The following is a 26390-nucleotide window of genomic DNA, read 5'->3' as shown; positions in this document are numbered from 1 at the left end:
CTTTGCAAAAACAGGTCAGCAGTTTCTTAAAAAGTAAAACATGAATTGACCATATGACCCAGCAATTCTGCCTCTAGGAATCTTCCCAAGAGACATGAAAAGATATGTCCACACAAAGACTTGCACGCAAATGTTCAGAGCAGCATTCTTTATAGTGGCCAACAAGTGGAAAGAAGCCAAGTGGCCGTTGACTGGTGAACAGATCAACAGACTGTGCTGTGTCTAGGCCGTGGAATACTCTTGAGAATGAAAAAGAAACGGAGAATCGATACGTGCTACCATGTGGCCGATCCTCAGAAACACCAAGCTAAGTGAGAGAATTCAGATACAAAAACACTCCGCATACATAACCACGACTTGTCTTTATAGTTTCACTGCCTGTGTCCGCAGCCAGAGACAAGACAGGCTAACGCGGCCCTTTTTGAACTTTGCACGGGTCATTGGGGTCTTTTGAGTCTGGCTCCTTTCCCTCCGTATAGATGCACAAAAGGGTCCCAACTAGGGTGCAGCTGAGCTTCGTTCACTTTCCTCACGCCAGAGCCCATCTGACTTTGCCCACCCTCCAGTAGCTCCATTGCCTCCAGGCTGCCCAACCCAGGGGACACACAGTGGTCTCATGTGACCCCTCCTCCCGCTCCCCACACCTGAGGAGCACCCGCTTCCTGGCTCTCCTCTCTCACTAGCCGCTCCTGCAGTCTCCTGTCCTAGCTCCTCCTCTTTTCCCAACCTCAAAATGTGCCAGAATGTTCCGGGTGACATCTTTGGCTCTCTTCTCTTCTTTATCCTGGGTTCCCCAGGTGACCTCAGTCAGTCCTGTGGTTTAAGAGTCACCTACAAGCTGAGCTGATGCCTCCAACATTTCCATCTCCAGTCCACCTGTCCCCAAGCTACACACAGAGACACACACACACCTCACCACCTCCTGCACACACACACACACACACACACACTTTACCATCTCCTGCACACACAGACCTACCACCTCCTGCACACACACACACCTCACTGCGTCCTGCACATATACGCACACACTTCACCATCTCCTGCACACACCCCCCCCCCCCATCTCCTCCTGCACACTTTTGCATGGATGTCTCTCAGGCATCTAAACAAAGTAGAGGTCATGATTTCCCCCCACAGCTCTTCCTCCCTCTCAGCCCCAGGTTTCCCCATTTTGGTAAATGGCACCACCTCCCACCCAGTTGCCCAAGCTGAGCCTCCCAATACATCCCTTTTCCTACGCCTCCCCTTTGTCTCTCCCTCTACTGCCAGCTGTCTCGTCCAAGCCCTGTCATCTCTGCGCTGGCCTCTGTCAAGCCAGAGGAAGGGTGAATATCAGCAATGACCGAGGCCATGCAGGCCCAGGCAGAGGTGCCTCATCCCTGTAGCCTGGTACATTTACAGGGGAGGGGCAGGGCCACCCTGAGCTTTGGTGTTCAGCCTCGGCGGAAGGAGTCTTCTCCCACACAGCTGCCTCTGGAGCTGTAGCTCAGAGGTCTGGGGCGGGAAGGAGAGCCCAGGGGTCCCCCAGTCCCAAACTGGATTGTCTCCCTGCAGCCTCCTGACCAGCTTCCTGCTTCCACACCTGCCCACTGCCCAACAGCCACGAGGGGGTTGCTGTTGGCTCCCTGGGCATCCACCTCCTCTCTTCCACTGCTACCTCCCCACCCCCATTTGGTACCTGCTAATCCTTTGCACACGGCTCGTGCTGCCAATTAATCCCCCTGTATTCAAGAGGCCAGCTGTGAGTGGTAGGGAGAAGGCAATTCCTGGCTGGTGGTCAGTATCTGAACAGGTAACTTGGGCTGAGGTGGGACGGCTGATGGGATCCCCACGCTCTCCTTCTAGCCAGGCATTTAGACATGGAGAACTGGGCAAGGCTGAGAACCTTGGGGCTTCCCTCACCCCTACCTCCCCATGCAGCTCAAACCCTAGTGTGCATCTGGATCCCAGGGGCAGATTGTGGAATGCAGGCTCTAGGCTCCGCAGAGGGCTTGAAGGGGCCTAGGAATCGGTATTTTACCAGCTCCCCAGAAGAATCTGAAAGGCTGGTGGTCCAGGCACCACTGTTGTCCTGGGCTGCCTCTCTCAGGTCCCCTTTCCTACCTGAGCCACCGTCATCAAATGGAGTCAGCAAGGATGTGGCAAAAGATGGGAGGGACCTGCAAAAGTTTCCATGTAGAAGGACATGGCTGAGTCTGGGGGAAGAATTAAAACTGGGAGTGAGGAAAGCTTCCCTTGTCATTTCCAGAAGGTTCAGAAACTTGAGTCACAATAGCTTGCTGCTGGAAAAGGGTTCCCAGGACCTGCCCGCAGCCTGGGTCCAGGGTCCTAGGTGGAGGAGGGGGTCAGAGGAGCCCTCTACCAACAGCTGGGGGGCCCATGGTGGGGTGGGGGGGCATGCCGTGTTGGGTATTGCCCCAGGAGGGCCCTTTCAGGGCTGGGAGTTTGCACACACTGACCTGTGTGGTGCTCTCTGGGCCAGGCCATCCGGCAGGGATCTAATCACGAGTGCAGGGCTCCCCGTTCCCTAAAGGTAAATGATACCAGAAACTGAACCTATATAAGGTAAGGCTGAAATATCACAGTAAACCATGAAAAGGGGGCTTAACTAACATTTTGCAAAGGTTAATTTTTGTCTATAGTAAAACAGATTTTTCATTTACATATTATTTATGATGTATTTATAAAAATTTACAAGGGGATTATGCTGAACATGATATTCCACACAAGCATTTTTACTTGATTCCAAATAATCATCACAGCCATTTATTAAGCTCCCAGTGTGTACAAGCCACTGTTCTTATCAGTTTATTTCATCCTTACCGTCACCCTTACTATCCCATTTTACAGACAAGCAAACTGAGGAACTGAGAGTTTAACTGATTTGCTCACGTCTGGAGTCCAGAGTGTTACACCTTTCCATGTTAGTTCAGATAGATCCATAATATTCCATTATTGGACGTAGTGTAATTTATTTAACATGCGCCCCTCTTACAGGTGAACATTTAAGTATTTTCCAATAACGAGTCTCCTATTGATGGATATTTGAATGTTTTTCATCTTTTTGCTATAACACTGTTGTGAACAGCCTCTTTATACACATGTGTTTGTGGGTTTGAGTATTTCTACTTGGAGATATAATTGGCAAAATATTTTAAAAGATGAGAGGAAAGAGAAATGTGTAATCCACAAAAGTGGCCCCCAGATGGTGGGAGCAACTGTGAGCACTCTGGGGAGGTCTAAGGACTCCATCCCCTACAGGTGTCAGGATGTTGGGCTGGGTCCAGAGGGTGCTGCCTCAGCCCCCAGGGACCCCTCAGAAGACCAGGATGGAGGAGGAGGAGGGGGCAGAACCAGAGCCAGAGCCTGACCTGGAGGCAGAGCTGGAACCAGTGCCAGAGCCTGAAAGAGCCCCCCAGGAGGCCAAGCTAGAAGATGAGTCCCTGGTAAGAAGGGAGGGTGGGGAAGGACATGCTGGATAGTAAGTATTTTAGGCGTTGCTGGTCATGCCATCTCTGTTAATTACTTAACTCTGTCATTGGCATGTGAAAACAGCCACAGACAATGCATAAACAAGTGAACATGACTGTGTTCCAATAAAACTTTATTAACAAAATGAACAGCAGGCAGGATTTGGCCCATGGGCCATTGTTTGCGAGTCTCTAGAGTCTAGAACAGAGCTACTTGAAGTAGCCAGTGCATGGACTGTTTGTTACCAGCCCATGATGAGTTTAGAAGCTTGCTAGAATGTAAACCTACTATGGGACTAAGCATAGTGCTTCGTCAGTTATACTTGTTTGGCAGTAAGAGTTTCTCAGCGAAGAAAACAGTGTGTTGATAAACATTATGGTGCAAACCGCCTATTCACTGTGGACCAGTAACAGTTTGCAGACTGGACCACACTCCGAGCAGCACTGCTCTAGAGCTTTCCTTCGAGCCCAACAAATCTTGCCGGTCTGTAAACAGTGAGCTACCCAGGCTTAGAGCTTGTGTGTGTATGTGTTTGCATGTGCATGTACACATGTGTGTGTACCTAGAGGTGTACTCTGTGTGTCCTTAGTGGTATCTTTGTGCATGCATGTGTATTTTTAAGTCAGGTGTACATGGCACGGGGCAGCCTCCTGGGTGATGTGATAGGCCTGGGGACCACCTTAGGGGAGCGTGAGGGCCCAGCCTGGATAAGGGGCCCTGGGGCTGGGAGGAAGGGAGTGTCTCAGGGGGAAGCTAAGCCCAGCAGGATTTACAGAGGTGATTATGAGAATAGAGTTGTGTGGTCCTGTGGGGGGGTGGAAGGGTCCCTTATGGGTGGGTCAGGGCCTGCTCCTGCCTGAACCAGACTGGTCTCTCTGAGGGCTTACACGGTACTATTTGAACCCTCTAGACACCCGAGGAGCCATCTGAAGGGGAGGAAGAAGCTGCGGCTGACCCAAGCCCTCAGGGTGAGTGCTGGAAGCCCAGGATGGCAGGGTCCCAGGTGGGAAGGGGCTGCGTTTCTCCCTCAGAGCCTTGGAGAGGAACCACGATGCTGGCAGGTCCATTTCACAGTGAGGCTCAGAGAAGCTAAGGGTGGCTCCTGGGGACTTTTCAGCTGAGCTGAGCCGGAATACCAGCCTTCTGACCCCCTTGGGATTCTCCCCTCTCCTCTGCCTCTGACTTGACCTCCCCAGCAGGGTAGAAATGGGCTCTCCGAGGCCCCAGGTCTAAAGTGTGGGGGACTCTTTTCCAGAGACCCAGAAGGCTGCCTCTACTCCACGCACATGTCTTCAGGCCCAGGTTGCTGTGATTCCCACAGTGAACAGGTACTGTACCACCTCCCCCTCCTTAGCGCCAGCCCCTACACAAGCTAGGGAGCTGCTGGGGGTGGGGACCCGCACTGCTCTCAAGACCACAGTCACTCCCAGGCCAAGTTTGGAACATTTGGGGAGTTGGCTGAAGAAAGCCTCAGGAAGAGAGAGGGTGGGTATCTCCTGGGCCAAATGGGCAATGTGACCAGGAGAAGTGAAGGGTGGGGCCAGAAGTGTCTTGGTGCCTGGGTGAAATGAGATCCAGAGTGGCCAGAGCTTCTGATTTCCCCAGGATGCCAGAAGTCCAGACTTTTACATGAGATCTCCCGGTAGGCTCAACCATTATCCAAGTGAGCACGCCCGTGGCTGGGGCTGGCAGAGGCAGTGAGCTTGTGAGCCTCATATTTAGGATGACAAGCCTCTGCCATGAGGAAACACCTCCCAGGAAACCCTCAAGCCTTTTGGGGCACAATGTGTGCCAAGTGCAGGATGGGGACCCCTGAGCCAGGCTAAGGGGGAGACAGGATGGTGGGGTGGGCTCAGGATGGCACTGGGCATACCTGACTCACAAAGAGTTGGTGTTCCCACTTTCCAGAGAGGGACACAAGGCTCAGAGGGAGATGAGGTGTCTGGAGTCTCACAGTGGGGAGATAAAGGTTTGCAATTCCAACCAATTGCTTTAGGTTGAAAAAAGCAAGATCCTTAGCTGTAGCAGGCCAGTCCGGCCCCCTGGGCCTGGGGAGGTTGAGGGTGGGCCTGTATCTTTGTCCCTCCGTCCCTCTGCAGTCCCAGCACCTGGGTGCTGACCTGGCTCAGGAAGGGCGTGGAGAAGGTTGTCCCGCAGCCTGTCCATAGCTGTGGGCCCCCCCAGAGCACTGCGGCCAGCCTGGAGGGCCCAGATCAGGTACTGCGGGGGCTGGGAGCTGCAGAGTGTCGGGTGTGGGAGGGGCTGGGGGAGGCTGACACACCTCGCTCTCTGCCCATGCTGTCTGTCTGTCTGTCCCTGCAGGCAGGAGCACAGATCCTTGGGCACTGCAGCACTAGGGCCTCAGGTAAGGCCACAAGGCAGGATAGCTTTACAGAGGTGTTGCTGAGGGGCGATTGGCGTGGGCCTTACCTCTGGGCAGAGTCCACAAGCTGAGTTTCATTTGACTGGCCCTGGATCCAAGCCTGGTTGAGTTGGGCTGACCGGGGCGTCCTGGGCAGGCCTGCTGCTGCTGACTGCCATACTTTTTTCCTTCTGCAGATGGATCCAGTGAGGCCTCCAGGGCAAAGGACACTGGGTGAGCCCTTGTCCCTGAGCGCTGGTTTGGGAGCCCCCTGAGCCTCATCCCTCTCCCCCCGCCCTGAGTTCCTTGGAGAGTATCCTGTACAAGGCCCCACCGTGCAGAATGGGAGCCGAGGGCGAGGAGGGGTTGGGCGAGGTCTGGGACACAGGTGGTGGTCAGGACAGTGTGGCTGGCCCTCCTCAGGCCGCCCGGCTGACCACAGGCCCCTCTGCAGGCCCGGGCCCTGGCTGCTCAGGTGGTTTGAGCAGAACCTGGAGAAAGTGCTGCCTCAGCCTCCAAAAACCTCCGAGGTAAGTGGAGGAAACAGGGAAGCAGGAAACCAACCACCTGGGAGGGTTTCTGGGCTGCTCAGGAGGGGCCTGCCTATTCCAGTAGTCTCTCCCCAACCCCCTCCCTGGGATCTCAGAGGGTTGCTGATGGGAGGAGTGACTGTAGGAGGGACATGGGATTCAGGGGAAGGATGGGCCAGCCCACAGCTGGCCAGGGGAGAGAGTGCGCGGGGCTTGCTTTGTTCTATCACTTCTCTCCCTGCTTATGATCCAGGGCTGCAGAGAAGAGCCTGCAGACATTGCCATGGGCCCAGGTACAGGGAGGGGGCCTGGGAGGGGGCTGTCTGAGATGATCACAGGCTGGGCTGGGGGTATGACTGGGGCCTGAGGGATCCCAGGGGAGGACCTTAGCCCTCACCCAGGCTAGGGAGGGTTCAGGGCTTGCCGGGAGTGGTCTATTGTGGGGGGCACTAGAACCCCCCTCCCCAGTCCAGGCTGGAAATCCCGTGGCCTGGGACAGCTTTGTGAATTCTTGGTCAAGTCCCTTTTGGTCCCTGGGCCTCAGCCCCATGTCTGTCTTATGATAGGCGTGGTTGGCTGATCCCAAGGGGCTTCCCGCTTAGCCGTGTTTGCCCCTCAAATCTGGCCCCCCTGTGGCCTTAAGGGGTCAGGGACTCCGCCATGTCATCTTAGTCTCCTGCTCTCCCTCTGCTTAGAGCCCCCAGGATGTGCCTTGGAAATGGAGCCCATGCTGCAGGCCCTGGAGACTCATCCCCTGCCCACTCCTGGCCCCCCAGAGCCTGAGGAGGAGCTGACTCCAGAGCCCCAGCCCAGCTTCCAGGCTTCTTCCCTGCCACCCCCTGGGGACATTGCCAGGTGAGCTCACCCTAAATGCCACACCTCCCTCCCATGGGAGGAGCAGCCCAACATCCAACCTTCACCAAACTCTTTTTTTTTTTAAATTATAAAAGTAACACATGCCCCTGGGAAAAAACTCAAAGGGGTTTCCAGGACCCCTTCCCAGGGCAGCCCCATCAGCAGCTTCTCAGCCTTCCCAGCATTGTCTAGGCAGACAAGCTTGCGGGTACGTTTCATTTTAAATACACCCACCCGACAACAGAAAACTAGATATATTGTTCTGCACCTTACTTTTTTCACCCAAAAATGCCTCTCTGAGGTGGTTTTATGCATCCAGTTCTTCATTCTTTCCATGGCTGCACAGTACTCCATTATATGGATATACCAGATTTTTTAAAGTTTTCTTTTAATTTCCAAGATGTCACTCTATTTTATTTTTGTTTTTATTTATTTATTTTTAAAATTTATCTTTATTGTTGACAGTATTACAGGTGTCCCATTCCCCCCCCCAATTAACCCCCTCTACTTCGCTCCTACCCCCTCCCCAGGCCTTCACCCCATTATTTACTGTGTCCATGAGTTATGCATATAACTTCTTTGGTTAATCTCTTCCCACCCTCCACCCCCCTTCCCTCTTTCCTCTGAAATATGATCTCCTGTTGCCTGCGTAAATGTCTCTGGATCTACTTAGTTCATCAGATTCTTTTGTTCATTAACTTCTTCTTAAAGAAGACCCTTCAACTTTTCCTGTAGTGCTGGTCTGGTGGTGATGAACTCCTTCAGCTTTTTCTTAACTGTGAAGCTCTTTATCTGACCTTCAATTCTAAATGACAGCTTTGCTGGGTAGAGCAATCTTGGTTGTAGTTTCATGTTTTTCATCACTTTGAATATTTCTTGCCACTCCCTTCTGACCTGCAAGGTTTCTGTTGAGAAATCAGCTGGCAGTTGTATGGGTGCTCCCTTGTAGGTATATAAGTGCTTTTCTCTTGCTGCTTTTAAGATTCTCTTTGTCTTTAACCTTTGGCATTTTAATTATGCTGTGTCTTGCTGTGGGCCTCTTTGGGTTTCTCTTGTTTGGGACCCTCTGTGCTTCCTGGACTTGTAAGTCTATTTCTTTCCCCAGGTAGGGGAAGTTTTCTGTCATTATTTTTCAAATAGGTTTTCAATTTCTTGGCCTCTTCCTTCCCCTTCTGGCACCCCAATAATACGAATGTTGGGCCTCTTGAAGTTGTCCTAGAGGCTCCTTATACTATCCTCATATTTCTGGATTCTTTTTTTCTTTTTGCTCTTCTGGTTGGGTGTTTTTTGTTTCCTCATGTTCCAAGTTGCTGATTTGATTCTTAGTGTCCTCTACTGTTGACTCCTTGTAAATTATTCTTCATTTCAGTTCGTGTAGCCTTTATTTCAAATTGGTACTTTATTATGTTATCGATTTTCTCAGTTATTTCCCTAATAGTATGCTTAAATATACTTATAAACAAAATTCTGAACTCTGTATCTGTTAGCTTGCTTGGTTCTATTTCATTTAGTTCCTTATCTAGAGATTTCTTCTGTTCTTTCCTTTGTGACATGTTTCTTTGCCCCGCATTTTGGCTGCTTCCTGGTGTTTGTTTCTATGTATTAGGTAGAGCTGCTATGTCTCCTGGAATTAGTAGAGTGGCTTTGTGTAGTAGGTGTCCTGTAGGGTCCAGTGGCTCAGCCTCCCCAGTCACCTGAGCTGGGCCTTCTAGGTGCTCCCCTGTGTGGGCTGTGTGCACTGCCCTGTTGTAGCTGAGCCTTGGTTGCTGTTGGCATCACTGGGAGGAATTGACCCGCAGGCCAATGAGCTGTGAGGACCAGCTGCAACTACAGCCAAAGAGCTGCTGTGTTGGAGACACCCCTATGGAGCAGGATTTACTTCAGTGGAGCTTTGGTGTTCACCAAGTGTGCCCCTTGAGTGTGTCATTCGGGGATGCGGTAGGGTTGTAATCCAGGGTGGTCGAGTCTGAGCACCAGGTGCACTGTCTCTGGGGCCTCCCGGGAGGTGCAAAGTCAGCCTGTGCCAGTGCCTTGCCCAGGGCCACCCAGCATGAGCTACACAGCAAACCGTAGTTGGCTGCTACTTGTGCTGGGCTTGGCGGTGTCCAGGAGAGACCAAGCTATGAGCCAATGCAGCTGCCGCTAGTGCCAGGCCTGGGGCCGCTTATCAAGCCGTATGGGGCCTGCTACTGCTTGTTTGAGAGATTTTAGGAAAGTCCTAAGCATGAGGCCCGAGAGGCCACTTGCACAGAAAAGCCCCTGGAAATGGCCTGGATGAGCTGCAGGTGGGGAGGGGCGGGGCCTCCGGGAATCACGGGGCGGGGCCAACAGTGTGCGTCAGGTGCTGGCGATTCAAACATGGCGCCTGCCTGCCGGCTGTGTGCGGGAGGACTCGCCACAGGAGCCATGGCCTCCGCCAGCCCTTCTGCCTGGGAGGAAGCCGCCCTCCGCCTCTTGCCCCGATTCCAGGCAGGTTAGTTCCTCCCTGAGTGTCCCAGGGCCTTTCCAGCTGCTGCCCGGCGCTGGGCTCAGAGGGAGCGTCCGAGTGAGTCCGCGCTCGGGCCCTTAAGAGGAGCTGCTGGGGCTCCCGAAGCCTCCGCGACCCTCAACCACAATCCCTGCTGGTTTCACAGCCCGAAGTTGTGGGGACGTCTCTTCCCGGCCTGGAGCCCTGGGCTGGGGGCCTGCTGTGGGGCTGGGACCCCTCGCTCCTCCGGGAAACCTCTGCCACCGAGATTCCCTCCCGGGTTTACACCGCGGCCGCGTCTCTGAGATTCAGCCCCGCCCCGCCCGCGTCTCTGCCCCTCCTACTGCTCTCGATGCTCCTTCAGTTCCCTGGTTCTTCTGTGCAGCCAGATTTCAGGAGCCTCTGAGTGAAGGTGGTTCTGTATTTTAGTTGTAATTTTGATGTGGTTGCGGGAGGCAGCGGGCACAGCTGTTACCTACGCTGCCGTCTTGATATCACCCTATTTTATTTTTTAATTCTCACCCAAGGATATTTCTTTTCCATCGATTTTGGGGGTTTTTAGAGAGAGTGGAGAGGAGGGAGGAGGGAGAGAGAGAGGAAGAGAGAAACATCAATGTGACAGAGACACATCGATTGGTTGCCTCCCGCACCTGCAACTGAGGCACATGCCCTTGACCAGGAATCAAACCTGCGACCCTTTGGTCTGCAGGCGTTTGCTCTAACTGCTGAGCAGCACCAGCCAGGGCTGGCTGTACCAGCTGTATTTAACCACATAGTAGACAGTTAGGTTTGTTTCCACTCTTTTGCTGCAAGCAATAGCCTTGTACAGGCATCATTTTGCCACTTGCAAGCAAATGTGTAGGAAACGAAGTTGCTGGGCCAAAGGATACATGCATTTAAAATCGAGATAGGTGCTCACAAGTCCCCCCACCCTGGCAGTGGGTGAGGGGCCTGAGATGCACTTCTGGGGTGGGCCAAAGGGTGGGTGCAGCCTGAGTTACCTGCTGGGGTCTGAGCAATAGCCAGAGACTTGAATAAGGAGGCCAGGGAGGGGGACTATAGTCTTTGGGGCTGGAGACCTGGGTTCTGGTCAGCCTCTGGTGGGCTTGCCATCTGCCTTGGGTTGGGGGATCAGACTCTGGTGTCACTTTCCCACCCGGACATGGCTGCGCTCTCCCACCCACAGGTTGGTGGCGTGGCTCCTGCATAGACTGGAGATGGTCCTGCCACAGCCAGTGCTCCGTGAGGAGGCTGGGGCGCAGGTGGGTGCTGGGTTAGGGGAGCAAGGGCCCTGGATGGGGGCAGGAGGGGTCTCAGAAGTCAGGCAAGAGTGGGATGATTAACCTGTGTCTGGGGGGAGCAGTCATACAGAAGGAAGAAGGGAGCCTGCTGCAGGAGGGGGCCCAGCTCGCCACCCCCCCCCCCCCCGCCTGTCAGTCCCGCTCAGGGGTCTGCACACTGAGGCTCCATGTTTACAGCACAGAGAGTGCTGGCTCAGCCCTGCCTGCCCAGAGGTCACAGTCAGTGGGGGAGGTGCTACCATGGTGGAGCAGGAGCAGAGAGGATGTGGGGTGCAGAGGAAGAGCCTCCAAGGAGCATCAAGGAAGATTCCCAGTGGGTATGGCCTGTAAGCTGAGGCCTGAAGAAGGAGTAGGAAGTGGTCCTGGTGAAAGTGAATGTGGGTGGTTTGCAAAGGACCAGCCTGTGCAAAGGCCCAGAGATGAGAGGACTGGGATGTTCCGGCAAAAAGCCGGGCTCTAAGGAACCCAGTGCTCTGTGTGCCTCCTGTCACCTAGGACCCCAGCATGGGTGGGTGCTGGGAGCAGAGCCTCTATTACCACTTCCCCTCCAAGAACCTGGCCCTGGCCCTTCTTTCTTGAGGACAATTGGACATCTTCATAGAAGCACCTGGAACGGGAGGTGGGAAGCCTGGATCCCAGTCCTGCTGCAGTAGGGGGTGGACAGGGTCCTGCCCTGCAGGCTGAGCCCTCAGGCTCCGTGTTCCTGAGGCCTCTAGGAGGCAGAGGAGGCAGAGCTTTGGAGTTTTCCACGAGAAGGAAAGGGGGCCTGGTGGAGAAACGATTAGTCAATGAAGAAGCCCTTTCAGAGAGGAGGGGCTCCTGAGGATGGAAGTAGGGGACAGGGAAGGTGTGGTGCCTTCCTGCAGATGGAGCTTTGAGACAACCCTCCAGGGTTTTTCATGCACAGAGAACTGAAGAGAAAGTGTTCCAGGCAGGGGGCCCAGCCTGGGCAAAGGAACTGAGGGGGGACCAAGCAGTGATCCCAGTGGGAGAGTGACTAGAGCAGAAGGCAACCTCCGAGGCAGGAGAGGAGCAGGAAAGAGTGGAGCCGGCAGCAAGGGCATCTTCTGCAGGAGTCCAGCGGGAGAGAAGGCGAGATGGTAGAAGCAGGGAAGCTGGTGAGGAGGCCACAGCAGTTTTTCCCCCTTTCTCCCCATGCAGGAGCCTGACTCCCCTGTGACATGTGACGTGCAGTCCAGTAAGTGACACATTGATGGGTCCTCGTGTGCATTTCTGGGAGGGTTGCTTGGTCTGAGCACGCATGGGCAATGGGGCCGTCCCCTGCCAGGCCTAGAGTAGCTAGAGGGGAGGGGGAACAGTCAGGGTCCCCTGACCAGGAGCTGAGGGAGCCCTTGCTCTTCGAGCCCCACCTCAGGTCAGCCTCACCAGGGAGCCACAGTCCGGCCCAGAGCCAGATGGTGGCTCGAGGCCTCTGCTGGAGGCTGGGGTGATGGGGGAGGGGACGGACTTGGCCTGCTGTTCAGCTCCCATGAGGCCAAGTAGATGAACCCCCTTTTCTGCTGGGAGCACCCGGAGAGAGCTCCCCACTGCTCCTGGCAGCTGGGCTGGTGGGTTTGGGTGAGCAGAGGCTGTGGTTGAGGGGTGCTGGGGCTCTGGGCCTCAGGGCCTCCCAAAGCTGAGTCTCATTGTGCCTATGGCTGCGTCCAATCCCAGTCCCACTAGGCCAGTGGTGGTCTTTGTGAGAACTCTGAGGCTGGGGACAGCCATTGTGGCCTGGGGCACAGCCAGCCAGCTGATTGGGGAGCTCGGGTGTGAGAGTGGCTGTGGGAGGCGATGCGGTCTGGGTAATTGTGACGACGCTGGGAGGGGCTCGCCCAGTCTTGCGGAGCTCGTGGCTGCCCTGGAGGGCACAGAGCAGGGCTCCCCATGGCTGCTGGGACAGGCAGTGCCCAAGGCCACAGAGCAAGTTCTCGTGAGGTGGCTACTAGAGCCCACTGGGCCTGGCAGCAGTTTCTCAGGCTGAGGCTAACAAAGTGGGAAACGTTCCCTGGAACAGAGACTCCCATCCCCCAGGGGTCACTGAGAGCTTTGAGGATGGAGCCTCCGGCTCCTCTTAACCTTCTCTCTACTCCTCTGGAAGAGGCAGAATTCTAGGCCTGAGCATGGGGTCAGGGGTCAGAGGTCAGTGGTGGATACTGGAGCAGCAGTGGAGCAGCTCAACGCTCCTGCCAGGACCCGGCATTAGTTTCTCAGGGCTGCATAACACAGGGCCGTAGACTGAGTGTCTTCAAACAGCAGAAGTGTATTTGCCCACAGTTCACAAAGCTGGAAGTCCAAGGTCAAAACGCTGGCAGGGGTGGTTTCTCCTGGGGCTCTGAGGGGGACACCGTCTATGCCTGTCCCCTGGCTTCTAGTGGCTGCGGACAATCCTCGGTGCCCCGGGGCTTCCAGCTGCCTCCGACCTCTGCCCTTGCCTCTCTCTCAAATCACCCTCTTTTTTGTCTTATAAGGATATTAGTAACTGGATTTAGGGTTCCCCCTAGATCCAGGATGATCTCATCTTGGGATCCTTAACTAACGTCTGTAAAGACCCTATTTCCAAGCAAGGTCACATTCATAGGCAATAGGAGTTAGGACTTGATTTTTGTTTTGGGGGGACACTATTTGACCCACTACACAGGATGATTCTGAGGGACTGGGGGTGAGTGTTCCCCCTTCTCCCCACTCCATCCCCCAGCCTCCCCAGCCTTCACCCACTCGGCACCCACTCATTCAGTCCGCCTGTCCACCTAGCCACCCACCCTCTGTCTTCTCCTTTGTTTCAGGGGTGCCAGCAGCTGGGAGCCTCTGAAACAAGGGAGAAGGGATCCTGGGAGAGCACAGATGGAAAAATGGATAGAAGGAAAGAAGGGAGTCCTGAAGAGAAGACCTGCAGGGGAGGGAGGGAGAAGGGTGGCTATGGACTCCGTCCCTTCCTGCAACAGTAACCCCTCCCCCTCCGCAGGCTCACAGGCAGGGAGATGGGGAATCAGAGTCCCTTCCACCATCCCAGAGCTGCCTCTCAGGGACCAAGGCTGGCCCCCATCCACCAGAGCAAAGGGCAGGTCAGCCGAGGGCAGCCTGTGGCCTTGAGGCTAGACAGCAGGGAGACTCTCACTGGGAGACTGGGAAAGCCCATGAAGGACTGCCCTTGAAAGGACACCTGTGCAGCCCTCAGCACGGTGCCTGCCACATAGGTGGTGTCCCCATGGGACACAGGTTTTCCCAGAAGAGGTTTTTCTCAGGCTTGGCCACGTTCCTTCCCTCAAACGGTGGTGGATCAGAGTGGACAACAACAGAAGCTTCCATTGACATTAAAGAGCATACGCAGCATGTTGAACCTGCGGTTGTGTAATATTACAACTCCAGATAAGGCTAAAATGAGCACTTCGCTTTGAGAAGTGCGTGGATGAAATGTGGCCTGTGGTGTATGGGTGGCAGGTGGGAGAAGTTAGCCAGGAGTCCTGTGCTGGTTGCTCTGGGTCCAGTTGGCCCACAGATGTCTGTGTTTGGGGCAAGGAGTGATTTTAAAAATTAGAATTAGGCCCGGCCTGTGTTGCTCAGTGGTTGAGCTTCGATGAACCAGGAGGTCACGGTTCAATTCCCAGTCAGGGCACGTGCCTGGATTGTGGGCTCGATCCCCAGTAGGGGGCACGCAGGAGACAGCTGATCAATGACTCTCTCTCATCATTGATGTTTCTATCTCTCTCTCCCTCTCCCTTCCTCTCTCTGAAGTCAATAAAAATATATTTAAAAAATGTTTTAAAAAGTTAGAATTAGTTGCCAACATTTAAAAAGCAGGTGGCTTGCGAAGTCTGGCTTCTCTTGAAAACTGGGAAGATTGGGCTGTAAGAGGCCCACACTAGACACACCACCTCTCCCATGTACACCATCTGCCTGGCTGGTGGGCCCCTGAGTATGAGACCCCTGAGGTCTCCAAATGGTGGTGAGGGGACGGTAGTCCTGGGAGAGGGAATGAAGTGAGCAGAGGCCTGGAGGAAGTAGAGGCTTGAGGGCCACCTAGACCCCTGGAGCTTTTTGGAAACACCTGGTATCCAGGCAATCTCCCCCTTTCTTCCTTTCTCCTGCCTGGAGGTGGGCATAGGTTCCAGATGAGTCTCCCCTGCACCCACTTCTGCCAAGCTCACAGCCCCACATTGTCAGGGACCTGGGTACATGGAGAACTTGAAAATTGCAAATTCCTCTCTGGAGGTGGGACCACCTCCATGAGAAAGTTGGAGGATGGAGCCTTAGGTCCAGGAAGGAGAAAAAGACTCCCAGAAACAGGTGCTGAGATTATGGGCGTATAGTATGCTGTCACCAGGGGGTGGCATCTCGGCTGCAGGTAGTGGGTAAGCTCTCTCTGCATCCCTTGGGACATCCCAGGCACCCTGCACCTGGATGTGGCAGGTGGACCTTGAGCCTGGGTCTTTTGGCATCACCTGCAATACTGTGGTTAGAAGCATTGTTTCTGCTTCTGGACAAACTCCAAGAAGGAGGCCCCAAGGAGAGACAAAGACTAACTGTAATGGAGGTTCTGTCTCAAGAGATAAAAATAGGGAAACCAATGGGAGGAGACAGGGCGAGTGATCGTGGGCTTCAGCCCGTCACGTTAGCGCTGATCTGGCTGCTAATGGTCCCCCTGATAATGGTGCGCGTCCACTGCTTGGCTGAGGGCTGGTGCGTGGCTGGTGATGGCCAGCGCTCCCTGTGTGGTCCCTGGACTCAGAGCCCCAACCCGCTCTCCCCAACACCCTGTGTCCCCTGCAGTCAGCATCCTCCCCGGAGGGCAAGAGGAGCCTGATCTCGTCCTAGAAGGGGCTGACCCTCCCTGGGAGGAGGGCGAGCTTCAGGATGGCTCAGAGGTGGTGGCTTCAGCTCACGAAGGAGAGAACGAGGCCGTGGAAGGGATGCACAGGTGGGAGCCAGAGAAGGCCCTGAACAATGACCGGGAAGGTAACAGGCACACAGTACAGAGCCCCGAGGGCCTAACGGGGTATAGAGAGTGAACCCAGCTCACCTCGCCCTCCCTCCCCTCCCCCAGACACCCATCCTTTCCCACTGGCCCTGAGGCTGCCAGGCTCTTTGGTGCCACCAGGGGCCATCTGAGCACATACGAGTGAGCGTGGACTCCCCTCTTTGTCCATTCCTCCCCCCCCCCGCACAAAACATATAGTGTACACCTACCTGCCTGCATCTTGCTATATGCGTTTAACAGTGTATCTTGGGGTCTTTCTGCCTTCATTACATAGAGACTGTTCATACTTTAGTTTACGACTGCATCACATTCCATCATATGGGTGTGCCAGGATTTATTTCACCTGTCTACTGTCAACGGACATTTAGGTCGATTTGAAAGATTTATTATTATAAATAATTCTGCAGCAGACACTCTTGCCCATGCCTGTCAGTGAATCCGCGGGAGGCCTCAAGTCCTTGGGCCCATGACCTACATTGCACAGACGGGGAAACTGAGGCCCGGAGAGGCTCAGGGGCTGACCTCAGGTCATCATTAGGATGGTGGGGGCTGAGCCAGGCCTCTCACACCATGACGGGGCCTTGTTGCTAGAGAGAGCCTGGGGCTGCTCAGGTGGGGGTCCTCAGGTTGATTCTCGATTGAGGGGTTCAGGTCTGGCCTCAAGGGGTAGCAGGACATCTTACTGAAAATGGGGGCAGGAGGTGGGCTCAGGGTGCACCTGCAGGGGGGCTCACCCCTTGCCTCTGACTGATTTCAGGGAGCTTCCCTGGATTCAAGAGGAGAAAGAAGATGAAGAGGAGGAAGAGCCTGAGTAAGGCACCTCTGCCTTTGGCTAAGGAGTGGCCCAGGGAGGTGGGGGTACAGGGAGGGGCCCCAGGCTACTGGGGTGGGGTGCTCTCTGCTGCTTGTCTTTCTTTTGTGCTGTGTGCCACTGGGCACAGACCAGAGAGGCCAGGGGAAGCTGAGGGTCCCCCCTGGTGTTCATAATGGCCTGGGACTTATAGTACCCACCCCTCCCAACCCCCCAACCCCCCAACCCCACCCCACACATACATGCAAACAAAAGCTAGAATGCAACCTCCATGGGGTGGGGATTTTTGTCTATTGTGTTCACTGCCATGTCCTCAGGGTCTAGAACAGTGTCTGGTACAGTGGCTACCAAATAAATGTAGTTTGAGCGCATGGATGGGTGACCGAATGGACACAGGCAGTGGCCTCCCAGTTCTCCCCAGTAGTCAACAGAGCCAAGGCACAGAGCTGCCTCCTCCTCACAGCCTCCCCAGAGGTCCAGCCTCCTCCCACCCGATTGTCTCTGCCGCCCAGTGAGGCTGCCATGGATTCACACAGCACATCCACATGTGCGCTTAATGCCTGATTCTCCCCCACATCCACAAAGATCTTAACACACAGAAGAGTTCAGCTACAATAAACGTTAAGAAATGGAGATCAGAAACCACTGAAAGTTAGAATCATCAAATTTGCTAAGAAGCTGTATCTTAATTATTCCGACCACTATAAAGAAATCATAATTAGGGGACGTGATAGAGGTGCTAATTATCGCTGCAATGGCAACCACGATACATAAATGTTGTTTTAGCATTTATATTAACATTAACAAATCAACCTTATACCCACACAATGTCATACGTCAAGCAGATTTCACTTAAAGAAAAAAGCACCAAGAGGGAGATTTTTAGGCATGTGGGGTGGACGGAAGGCCGGATGCAGAGGTGGAGACGCGGGGAGGTGAAGAGCAGGCAGCTGGCGCCTGCGCCTGGAGTTAAGGGAGCGGGATGTTGGACTGGAGACTGATGGTCGGGAGTCTGGGCGGAGGTGGAATTGAAGGCCTGCGGCATGGACAGAAGAGAGGCCCAAAGGCCAGATGAAAGCCAGGGAGATGAGGAGGAGCCAGAAAGTGCTGAGAAAGAGGCTCAGTGAGGGGAAAGGCAGGAGAGAGAATGCCAGGCCTGGAGCTTGGAAAGTGTTTCGAGAGAGGAGGGAGTGAGGGAAAGTGTTGTCTCAAGAGAGGCCCACGTGTCTGGGGAATAGTGACAATGTAGCTGTGGAAGGAGTGGGTGATGATCCTTCAGAGGTGGTGGGTCCACATTGTAAAAAGCCTTGAACTTGATTTCCTTGGAGCAGTGGGGAGCCATTGAAGGTTTGTGAGCACTTTGCATGGGCAAAGGGCTGGGCTGTCACTGGCTGGGGAAGGATGCTCTTGGCCAGCTTTGTGGAGGCACAGGGGTTACTGATGATGCTGGCAGTTGGTCTCCTAGCGACCAGGTCTCTGCTCACAACAGCTCGGCTTTTCCTAGCAACCCCAGCCTTTTGGTCCCCACCTGGCCTCCCTGGGGGTGGTTCTGCAGAGTTCCCCAAACATCCCCTCAATCTGATTAGAAGCAGGAAGAATTGGTGGCTCATCCGTCATCAGAGTCGCACTGGCTCCAGAGCCAGCCTTGCAGGCTCGGGGCTGGCTAGACTGCTCAAATTCCCCATTTGCATTCGCTGCCTCGGGCCCTGGGACGAATGTCATCGCCCCCAGCTGAACTCCTGCACCATGGTTGTCCTTGTCGGCAAAGACAGTGAGACCCAAGTAGGTGGCTGCTTCTCCCTAAGGGATCCCCTCCTTCTTTTGGGGTTGGGGTGCCGGGTGAAGAGTCTTCAGAAAGAGAATGCAAGGACCTTAATTTGGGGACACAGCTTGCTGGGTGACCTAGGGGAAGAGTGGGCTGCGAAACCCTGGCAGGCTGGCTGCCACTGCTCCTCCTTGCACCTTTAACCCTTTCACCTGGAGACTGGGGGTGGGGGAGTTCCTCTGGGATGCCCACCTCAGCCCATCTGTCTGACTCTCCACTTGGAATTCCCTGGGATTTGGGAACCTTCCAGAAGTTGGTTGCCTGCTGTTTCTGGACCAGGCAATGAGGGGTCTTGGCAGTCACTGGGCACACTGCCCACCAGAAGAAAACCTGACTTTAGGTTCATAGATCCCCAAACAGCCCCTGGTGGTGCTGACAGGACCACAGTAAAGCTGATGAGGCGTCTCAATAGCTGGAGATGTTTGTGCAAAATGGTCCTAGTCCACGTGGGTGATTCATAACCCTGAAGAACACTGCCTCCTCTGGGATTAATAATACTGATGACAAGAGCGATCCTAAGAACAGCTGTCATTGGATTAGCACTTGTTCTCTGTGCCAGACACCGTGCTACAGCATCTGTTATTAATCCCACTTCACCGATGAGAGAGCTGAGGCTCCAAGACAGGGGTGTCTGCTGGCGAGTGTAGAGCTGACCTCTGTCCCAGGTCAGGCTGGCTCCAAAGCAAATGCTTGGGACACAGACAAGGAAAGCTGCTGATCGGTTGTTAGAGATGGAGAATTGAGAGAGACCCCTGACATGGGGAGTCTTTTTTGACTTTTTCCATGAGATTCTCAGTGGCCCACTGAGCTCACCCAACTAAGTTGGGTTGTATAGGCTGGGCAAGTCCTACCCATTTGACAGATGAGCAAACCGAGGCAGCCTGAGGGCTTCCTGGTGACTTGCCCACAGCCACACTTGACTTCCTGGCCTGATTCTGGAATGGTCAAGACCCTGGGCAGCCTCTGACTGGACTATGGGAAGCGACTTTCCTGTGCTCTGAGAACCAAGGAGGGCATAGTTCCCACAATACTTTTAGGGGCCCCCAAGGATGTCTTAATTTCTTTTAAAATCAGACCAAAAAAAAAAAAAGTAAACCTTGAGATGGAAGAGAATGTTTTAATATATAATAGTAACATGTGTCCCACCAACCTTCCAGCCTCAGGAGGACCGAGAACAGTGAATCCAGGTTTTCTGGGCGGCAGACACCGCCGTCATCCTCGGCGAGCCCCTTGCTGACGGGTCTGCGGGGTGAGCGAGCCATTAGGAAGAAGGATCTAATTCTAACTACAGAAACCACACTAGCCCTGTTCTGAGTCACATTTTAACGCAGAGGTCACACATGGGCATCAAAAGCCCCACTTTAGCCCAGAGGCAGGTTCTTTTGAATAACTACATATTAATATAGGCATATTAATTTGGCTTAATTATAAGCATCAGGAGATTCCACTTTAAAATATGTAGTTTAGAATTCTCTTGAAAATCTGATGATCTGGCCACTGAGACCCCATTCCAAGTGGAGTGAGGTTGCCAGCTCAGGTGGGCACATGTTCTCTATTTGCCGCAGTCCTCGGTGCTCCCTATAGCCTCACCCCTGGTTCCTGTCACTCATGTGCACATGCTGCCTGGGCCAGGAACCCCAGAGCTTCAGTAGTTGCAGTGTGGTTCTGACCTCATGTGCGGGAAGAAGCACAGGGCCTGTGTTTGAGGGTTTGTGTGGTGTGTGACAATTTGCTGTGTGATTTTGGCCAAGTCAGTCCACCTCTCTGGGCTTCACTTTTCTCATACTCCCTGACCCACCTGCATCACCAACGATGCCTGGAGACTCTCAGAAGGGAGATGCTGGGCATATATTTTGAACACTATACAGTGCCTTTGGATCACATCCCAGAGGACAGTTCCTCAAACCATCCTCCACGCTTTTCTTTGCACATGCTGTTCCTCCTTTCTGGACACACTTCCCTGCCTATTCTTCATGGTCAGTTCATCATCCTTGAGGTCCAGCTGACAGGCCTCCTCTGTGAAGCCCTCCTTCCTAGGCAGACTTGTGGCTGTGCCCTTCACAGCCCCTTGTTCCAACACGTGTCTTAGACTGGGAGATCGCTAGCAGGACATGGGTCTGCGGCCCTCCCTGTGCTGGGAGCCTCACGAGGGCAGGGGCCTATTCTAGGGCATCTTTGTACCTCAGCTCCGGGCACAGAGGTGGCACTCAGCCCCTAACGGCAGCCCTTTCCTCCTTTCCCTCTGGGTCTCAGTGTCCTGCTGGATAGCTGTCTGGTGGCAGAGGCCGGCCAGGACCCGAGTGGAGTAGACAGGACGGTTACCCGGAGGGCCTCATGCCAGGTATGGAGCACCAGGTCTGGCACCCAGCTCCCTCTGAGGCTTGGGCTGGCTTTGGTGGAAGGGCTGGGACCTTGTCCACCTCATTTACAGGGGATTTTCAACTTATGAGATGCCAATGGACAGAGGGGAGGAGGGTGGTGGGACCGCAAAATCCTGCTGGTATCAGATGGTGTTAGGAGGGGCCTTAAGGTGACAGTGGGTTGGGAGACGCTGAACCTGTGCTTCAGTCTTCACATGACTGTGTGACCCTGGACAAGCCACCAGCCCACTCTGGGCCTCAGTGGCCACCTTTGTGAAATGGGGCTAACCCCCTTCCCCTGGGTGCTGGACACAGCTGGACAATGTGAAGCACAGTGCCTGGTGGAGAGGACTGTGGTGGCTGTTGTAGTTGCTTTGTCCCCACATGCACAGGGCTCCTTATATGTGACAAGTCGGGTTGGGGCCTGGGGCTCCTGTATGCACTGCCCTCTACAGGGTGGAGGCCACCTCCCTGGATGAACAGAAGATGGGCTGGACAGGGCTGGGAGGGGGAGGGGGCTTGGCGGTCACAGCTTCTGTTGCAACTTTATTTTTTGCAGGAGGAAGCCGCAGCTGCCAGCTCAGGTAGGTGTGTGGTGGGGTGGAGAATTGCAGACAATATGCAGGGGCCCCCACCTCCTCTCCCTCCATCTCCACCATCCCTGTATCCCTCCACCTGCCCCAACCTCAGGCAAAACCACCCTCTGAGCCTTGGGGCCACATTATCAGAGCCGGATGGTGCCTGGGGGGGGACTGTACTGAGGCCCCAGGACTTCAGCAGGCCTGGGGAAGCCCTGCTTCCAGCCAGCCTCCCCCCTACCTGCCACCCTCCTCACTGGGAACACAGCTATCTGGGCTACCACCCAGCGGGGGTTTGGCTCAAACGTAACACATCACAGTGAAAACTGGGACCGGAGCCTGCTAAGGGCACACTCTAGATTTCACATCTCTTAGGAGCATTTTCTTGCTGCTATGGTCTCCAGGCTGGACCCGGCATCTGTGCTTTGCTATTATTTACCCACCCCTCCCATCCTGAGACTCTGGGGACTGCGGGGACAAAGTCTAGGGGACCAAGGGTGTCTGGACACCGCACCCTGACCTTACAAGCCTCCACCTTGCTCAGGCCACAGGCTCTCCATTGCCCTGTGTGGCAGACAGACCACTTTACAGATGAGAAAACTGAGGCTCTGTGTGGGCAGTGTTTGGCCAGGTGGTCAGGAGCACAGATTTGAGCGTCACTCCTGGCTCCTCCCTCTTCCTCTCTGTGTGACTCAGAGCTAGTTCTGTGACTTCACTTAACTGTGGCTCCCTAATCAAGAAAGCTGGGACAATACTAGTACCTGCCTCATAGGGTTGTTGGGCAGAGTGGGGCGACAGTGTGTCCGAGGCACCCAGCACTGAGGGAGGAGACCACAATGTCACCGTGATGCTTGTGTCCCAGCCAGCCAGTGACTGAGATGGGACTGGAGTCAGGTGTCCTCACCCTGGTGTCCCGAGCTTGTTCCCCACCTGATCGTTAGTCTGTGCTCTCTGTCAACTTCCACACAAATCTGTAAGAAACCTACTAAGCCCGCCCCGACATGGATGAGTAAGACCAGGCTCACCGGGTGGGTGCAGACGCGCCCCGGGGGCTGCCTCCGCCGCTCTCCCAGGGCATTCTAACGCAGGGGTCTGGGATCCACACTCCGGGAAACCCCGAAGCACGGTCATTTGTCTGCCGCTTCTCAAAAGTGTGGGTCCAGAAACCAACAGCTTTGTAATCGTCTAATAGCTGGTGGGAAATGCAGACCCCCAGCCCCATGCAGCTCCGCTGGACCAGAACCTGTGTGGTGACAGGAGCCCTGGTGATCCACCTGCAATGACCTTGAGCCCTGGTTCTCAAATATGACTGCACGTCGGAATTGTCTGGGGAGATTGCAAATCCTGCTGTCCAGAGACCCCAGACTATTGATTCAAATCCCTGGGATGGCCTGGCCTCAGACATTTCCAAACATCCCCAGGCGTTCGATGTGCAGCCCAATTGGGAACCCAGACCCCAGGAAAAATTACTTCTTTTTTGGGAGTGGAATGAATTGAGCTCCAGAGTTTCTTTCTTTGGGATGGAAAATTCTATCAGGCTAAGAATGTTTGTCTTGAGTCTGTGAGTTGAAGGGGTCTGGGGAGTTCCAGGTGCTTTGATTCTGACTGTTTTGAGTCTGAGGTGGGAAATGCTACCAGTGGTTGGTTAATGGAGAGAATGCAAGGGATTGGGGACTCCAGGCTGTTCCTCAGAGCTGTTGGGATGACCAGCCACATGAGGTGGTGATGCATTTGACATCGAGTTCCAGGAACAGGAGTGATGCCCCAGACTTTGAGAGCAGTTCTGCAGGTGCAGGCGGGCACCGGGCTGATCTGTGTTGGCGCTGGTGGGGAGGAACCCCACCTCCCTGCCTCCCCCAACTCTGTGCTCCTCATTGCAGTCCCCAGCGTTCCTCCTCTGCCTGAGACCCCCTGGCCCCAGCACCATGGCTAAACCAGGCCAGGGCATGGAGCTGAATCGCCTGGTCCAGGACCAGCCACCTGGCCAGGTGGCCCCCAGGCTTGCACCCCCCAACCTGGTGGAGAACCTCCCCAATGTGCCCAGCTACCGTCCCCCAATGACCCGCATCCCTGTACTCATCTCCCGGAGGACGACCTTGTCCAACTCCAGCTTCGCCAAGGAGACCAGGAGCTCTGTCCGTCGCCTAGGTAGTGTGATCTCACCACCCAGCATGCTCGTGCCCGAGAGGTGTGCTTCTGCATGGCTTGGGCTGTTTCCCAGCATGGGTGCCATGGCTAGGGTGTGGAAAACCAGTCCTTCTTCCTCTGCTGGGCAGTGTCTTCATCATGCTTTGTGGTGACTTGAGGAGTATTAGTCCCCTTCTCTCCTGTGCGTAAAATCCCACAATTAGCAATTCACTTCTTTGGGTTAAACATGGCTTTCTGCAGATCATCATTATTTCAATAAGCAGTCAGTCACACGCTAGTATAAACAAGTCAGCTCTCTAGGCCAAGAGGCTTGGGGCAGGGAGCTGGGTGGGAGAAGAGAGTAAGTGGAGGGAAATGGAACAGAAGAGGAACGTAGAGCTGCATTTCAGACAGAATCTTCTGACCCTGAGAGTTTGCTAGGAGCTGGAATTTCTGAGGACTATTGATATCTGTCCGGCAAATTCCATTTCAGGAAATGAGAGGCCCCAGGTGCTGACAGGCAGAGCAGGAGGAAAGGCATACCCAGGGGCCAGCGCAGAGAGCGGGCCTGCTTGGATCTGTTTCATTGTGACAGGGTCCCCTCAGTGGCCTTCAGGCTTGCTACTTGCTGCCTAATGACAAAGTTCTCAGGGACATACTGGCACCTCTGGGCTAACCCCTGTCATTTTCTGCCTTAACTCAAGCCAGACCTGCCCACTTTCCCTTTTGGTTTATTTATTTTTGGATGACACTGGGCAAGGTTGCCTCTGAGAACAGGAAGCAGGTAGCACTGAACATTTCATGAGAGGAGATCCACTCTTGTCCTTCTCGCCTTTTCCTAACTTGGGGTGGGCACAGAGTGGGGTGAGGGGGCAAGCTGTCATCCTCACAACAAGGGATGATGCCTGGCTTCAGTCTTCTGGGCAAGCCTTAAATCCACTCACTCCAAAGGGTCCCCCAACTTCCACCCTGTGTCACTGCTGGGCTTTTACTCTAGTCTGTACCAACTCTGCTTTCATTTGCTTACTGTTTGCTTTCAATGGATGCACTTTTTAAAAAATATGTTTTTAAATTGATTTTAGAGAGAGAGGAAGGGAGAGGGATAGAGAGAAACATGGATAAGAGAGAATCATTGATCAGCTGCCTCTTGCATGCCCCCTACTGGGCATGGAGCCTGCATCCTGGGCATGTCCCTGGCCGGGTCAACGTTCAACCACTGAACCATACAGGCCAGGCCCTTATATTCTTAATAATATTATTCTTGTTCTAGACATCAATATAATATAAACTAACATCATTTCTATTTGCGTTCCCACTGTGCTAAGCTGATGTGAAGTGAAACACCAGGCTTAGGTGTTTCACTCCTCCCCTGGGGCTACGGAGGTTGCAGGGTCTGAATCAAGGGGTGGGGGAGCACCTGCCCCCTCTCAGGCTCCTGGAGACATACTCCTGGATGGGGAGCCCAGGGGGCTTTCTGCTGCTTGGGGCCACTTTGGGGGGCATGCTGGGGCCCTGAGCACTTTTCAGAGAGGCTGCCCTTGTCCCCACCCCACCTCCAGCTCACTTCCCAAGGTCTGCCGGGAAGATCCCTTCTAGCTCTCTCCTGCTTCTTGTAGCCTGGGCGTCTCTTGTTAGTCCGGCAAAACTTATTAAATTTAAAACAAAGTCTCGATTCTTGCTCATTCCCTTCTCCCGTGAGTCTAGGGCCTAGTAAAACAAATGCCCCCAAGTCTTGAGAACTCCTTAGGCTCTTCCCACCGAACTCTGCAAAGTGCCGGCTTTCCTCATGGTGCCTTCTCCCCACACATGCCTTTCCCCTACCCCCAGACCTAGGAAGGCATCGTCACTTCTACCTTGGGATGGGGAAACTGAGGCCAGAGAAGGGAAGCAGCTGAGCCAGACTGTGCTAGGCCAGGCCATAGGACCCGCCTCCCCAGGCTCCCCATGCCTTCTCTGAACGCTGACCGCACCCTCCCCCAACTCCAGGTCCCCGATGCTTCCCCAGCCCGGGCAAACCAGGCAGGGCTTTGGAGACCTGGACTCTAGGCCGTGTCTGGGAGCTCCTGGCTTCCGTGGCATCAGGGCTTCTTCTGTGGGTCCTGGACTGGTGGCTGGGGCCGAGTGGCCCTCGGGGGCCTCTGGGCTCTGCGTTCTTGCACGTCCTGTGTGGAGTTCCCTGTGGGCCCCATTGGGAGGTGGCTGCCGTGACCGCTTCAAGCCTGCTTTCTGTGGCTTCCCTGAAGGATTACAGCAAGGCTCTCTCTGACTGTCCCCTCCTTCCTCTCCCCAAGTGCCTGCCACTGAAGAGCACCCAGAAGTGCGGGTAGAAGATACCAATGCTGACAGCCACCCCCACACCGTGGAGGACAAGCCCCCCTCGCCTGAGCTGTTGCCGCCTTCTCCTGCCAAATCCGACACCCTCACAGTCCCAGGATCAGCTGCAGGGACCCACAGGTCACCTTTTATGTTTCTCTTAGGCTTTTTACAGCACTGTGCCCTGTCCATTTAGCAGATGAGGAGACTGAGGCCAGAGAGGAGAAGCAGCTGGCCCAAGGTCGCTCAGCGCGTCGGTGTTAGAACTGGGACTGTGCCGTTCCTTCCTGGTTCTCCTAGCTCCCAGTGTGGGGCTCTGGAAAGAGCTCTCCAGGGAAGCCCTGTCCCAAATACCCTCAACTGCATGTTAGAAGGGGGTAAAAATGTGACAAGACTGAATTCCACCCCC

The 26390-nt window shown here is 54.4% G+C and overlaps 1 protein-coding gene across 1 annotated transcript in view; it reads left to right on the top strand.

The window, feature by feature from the left end:
- The first annotated feature begins 6037 nt into the window (after positions 1 to 6037).
- Positions 6038 to 26390, top strand: part of CNGB1 (cyclic nucleotide gated channel subunit beta 1) — a 46055-nt gene continuing 25702 nt past the window's right edge. Inside the window, exons 1-11 of the mRNA XM_081119062.1 lie at positions 6038 to 6070; positions 6291 to 6366; positions 6620 to 6659; positions 7062 to 7221; positions 10875 to 10950; positions 12151 to 12187; positions 15760 to 15907; positions 16725 to 16778; positions 20857 to 20944; positions 23422 to 23689; positions 25960 to 26122. Coding sequence (XP_080975188.1) covers positions 6650 to 6659; positions 7062 to 7221; positions 10875 to 10950; positions 12151 to 12187; positions 15760 to 15907; positions 16725 to 16778; positions 20857 to 20944; positions 23422 to 23689; positions 25960 to 26122 — 1004 coding nt within the window. The 5' untranslated portion in view covers positions 6038 to 6070; positions 6291 to 6366; positions 6620 to 6649. The remainder of the gene's footprint in view (positions 6071 to 6290; positions 6367 to 6619; positions 6660 to 7061; positions 7222 to 10874; positions 10951 to 12150; positions 12188 to 15759; positions 15908 to 16724; positions 16779 to 20856; positions 20945 to 23421; positions 23690 to 25959; positions 26123 to 26390) is intronic.

Source organism: Miniopterus schreibersii, assembly GCF_964146895.1.
Source record: "Miniopterus schreibersii genome assembly, chromosome: 18".
Lineage (NCBI taxonomy): Eukaryota > Metazoa > Chordata > Mammalia > Chiroptera > Miniopteridae > Miniopterus > Miniopterus schreibersii.
This window is presented reverse-complemented; position numbering and strand designations above follow the sequence as displayed.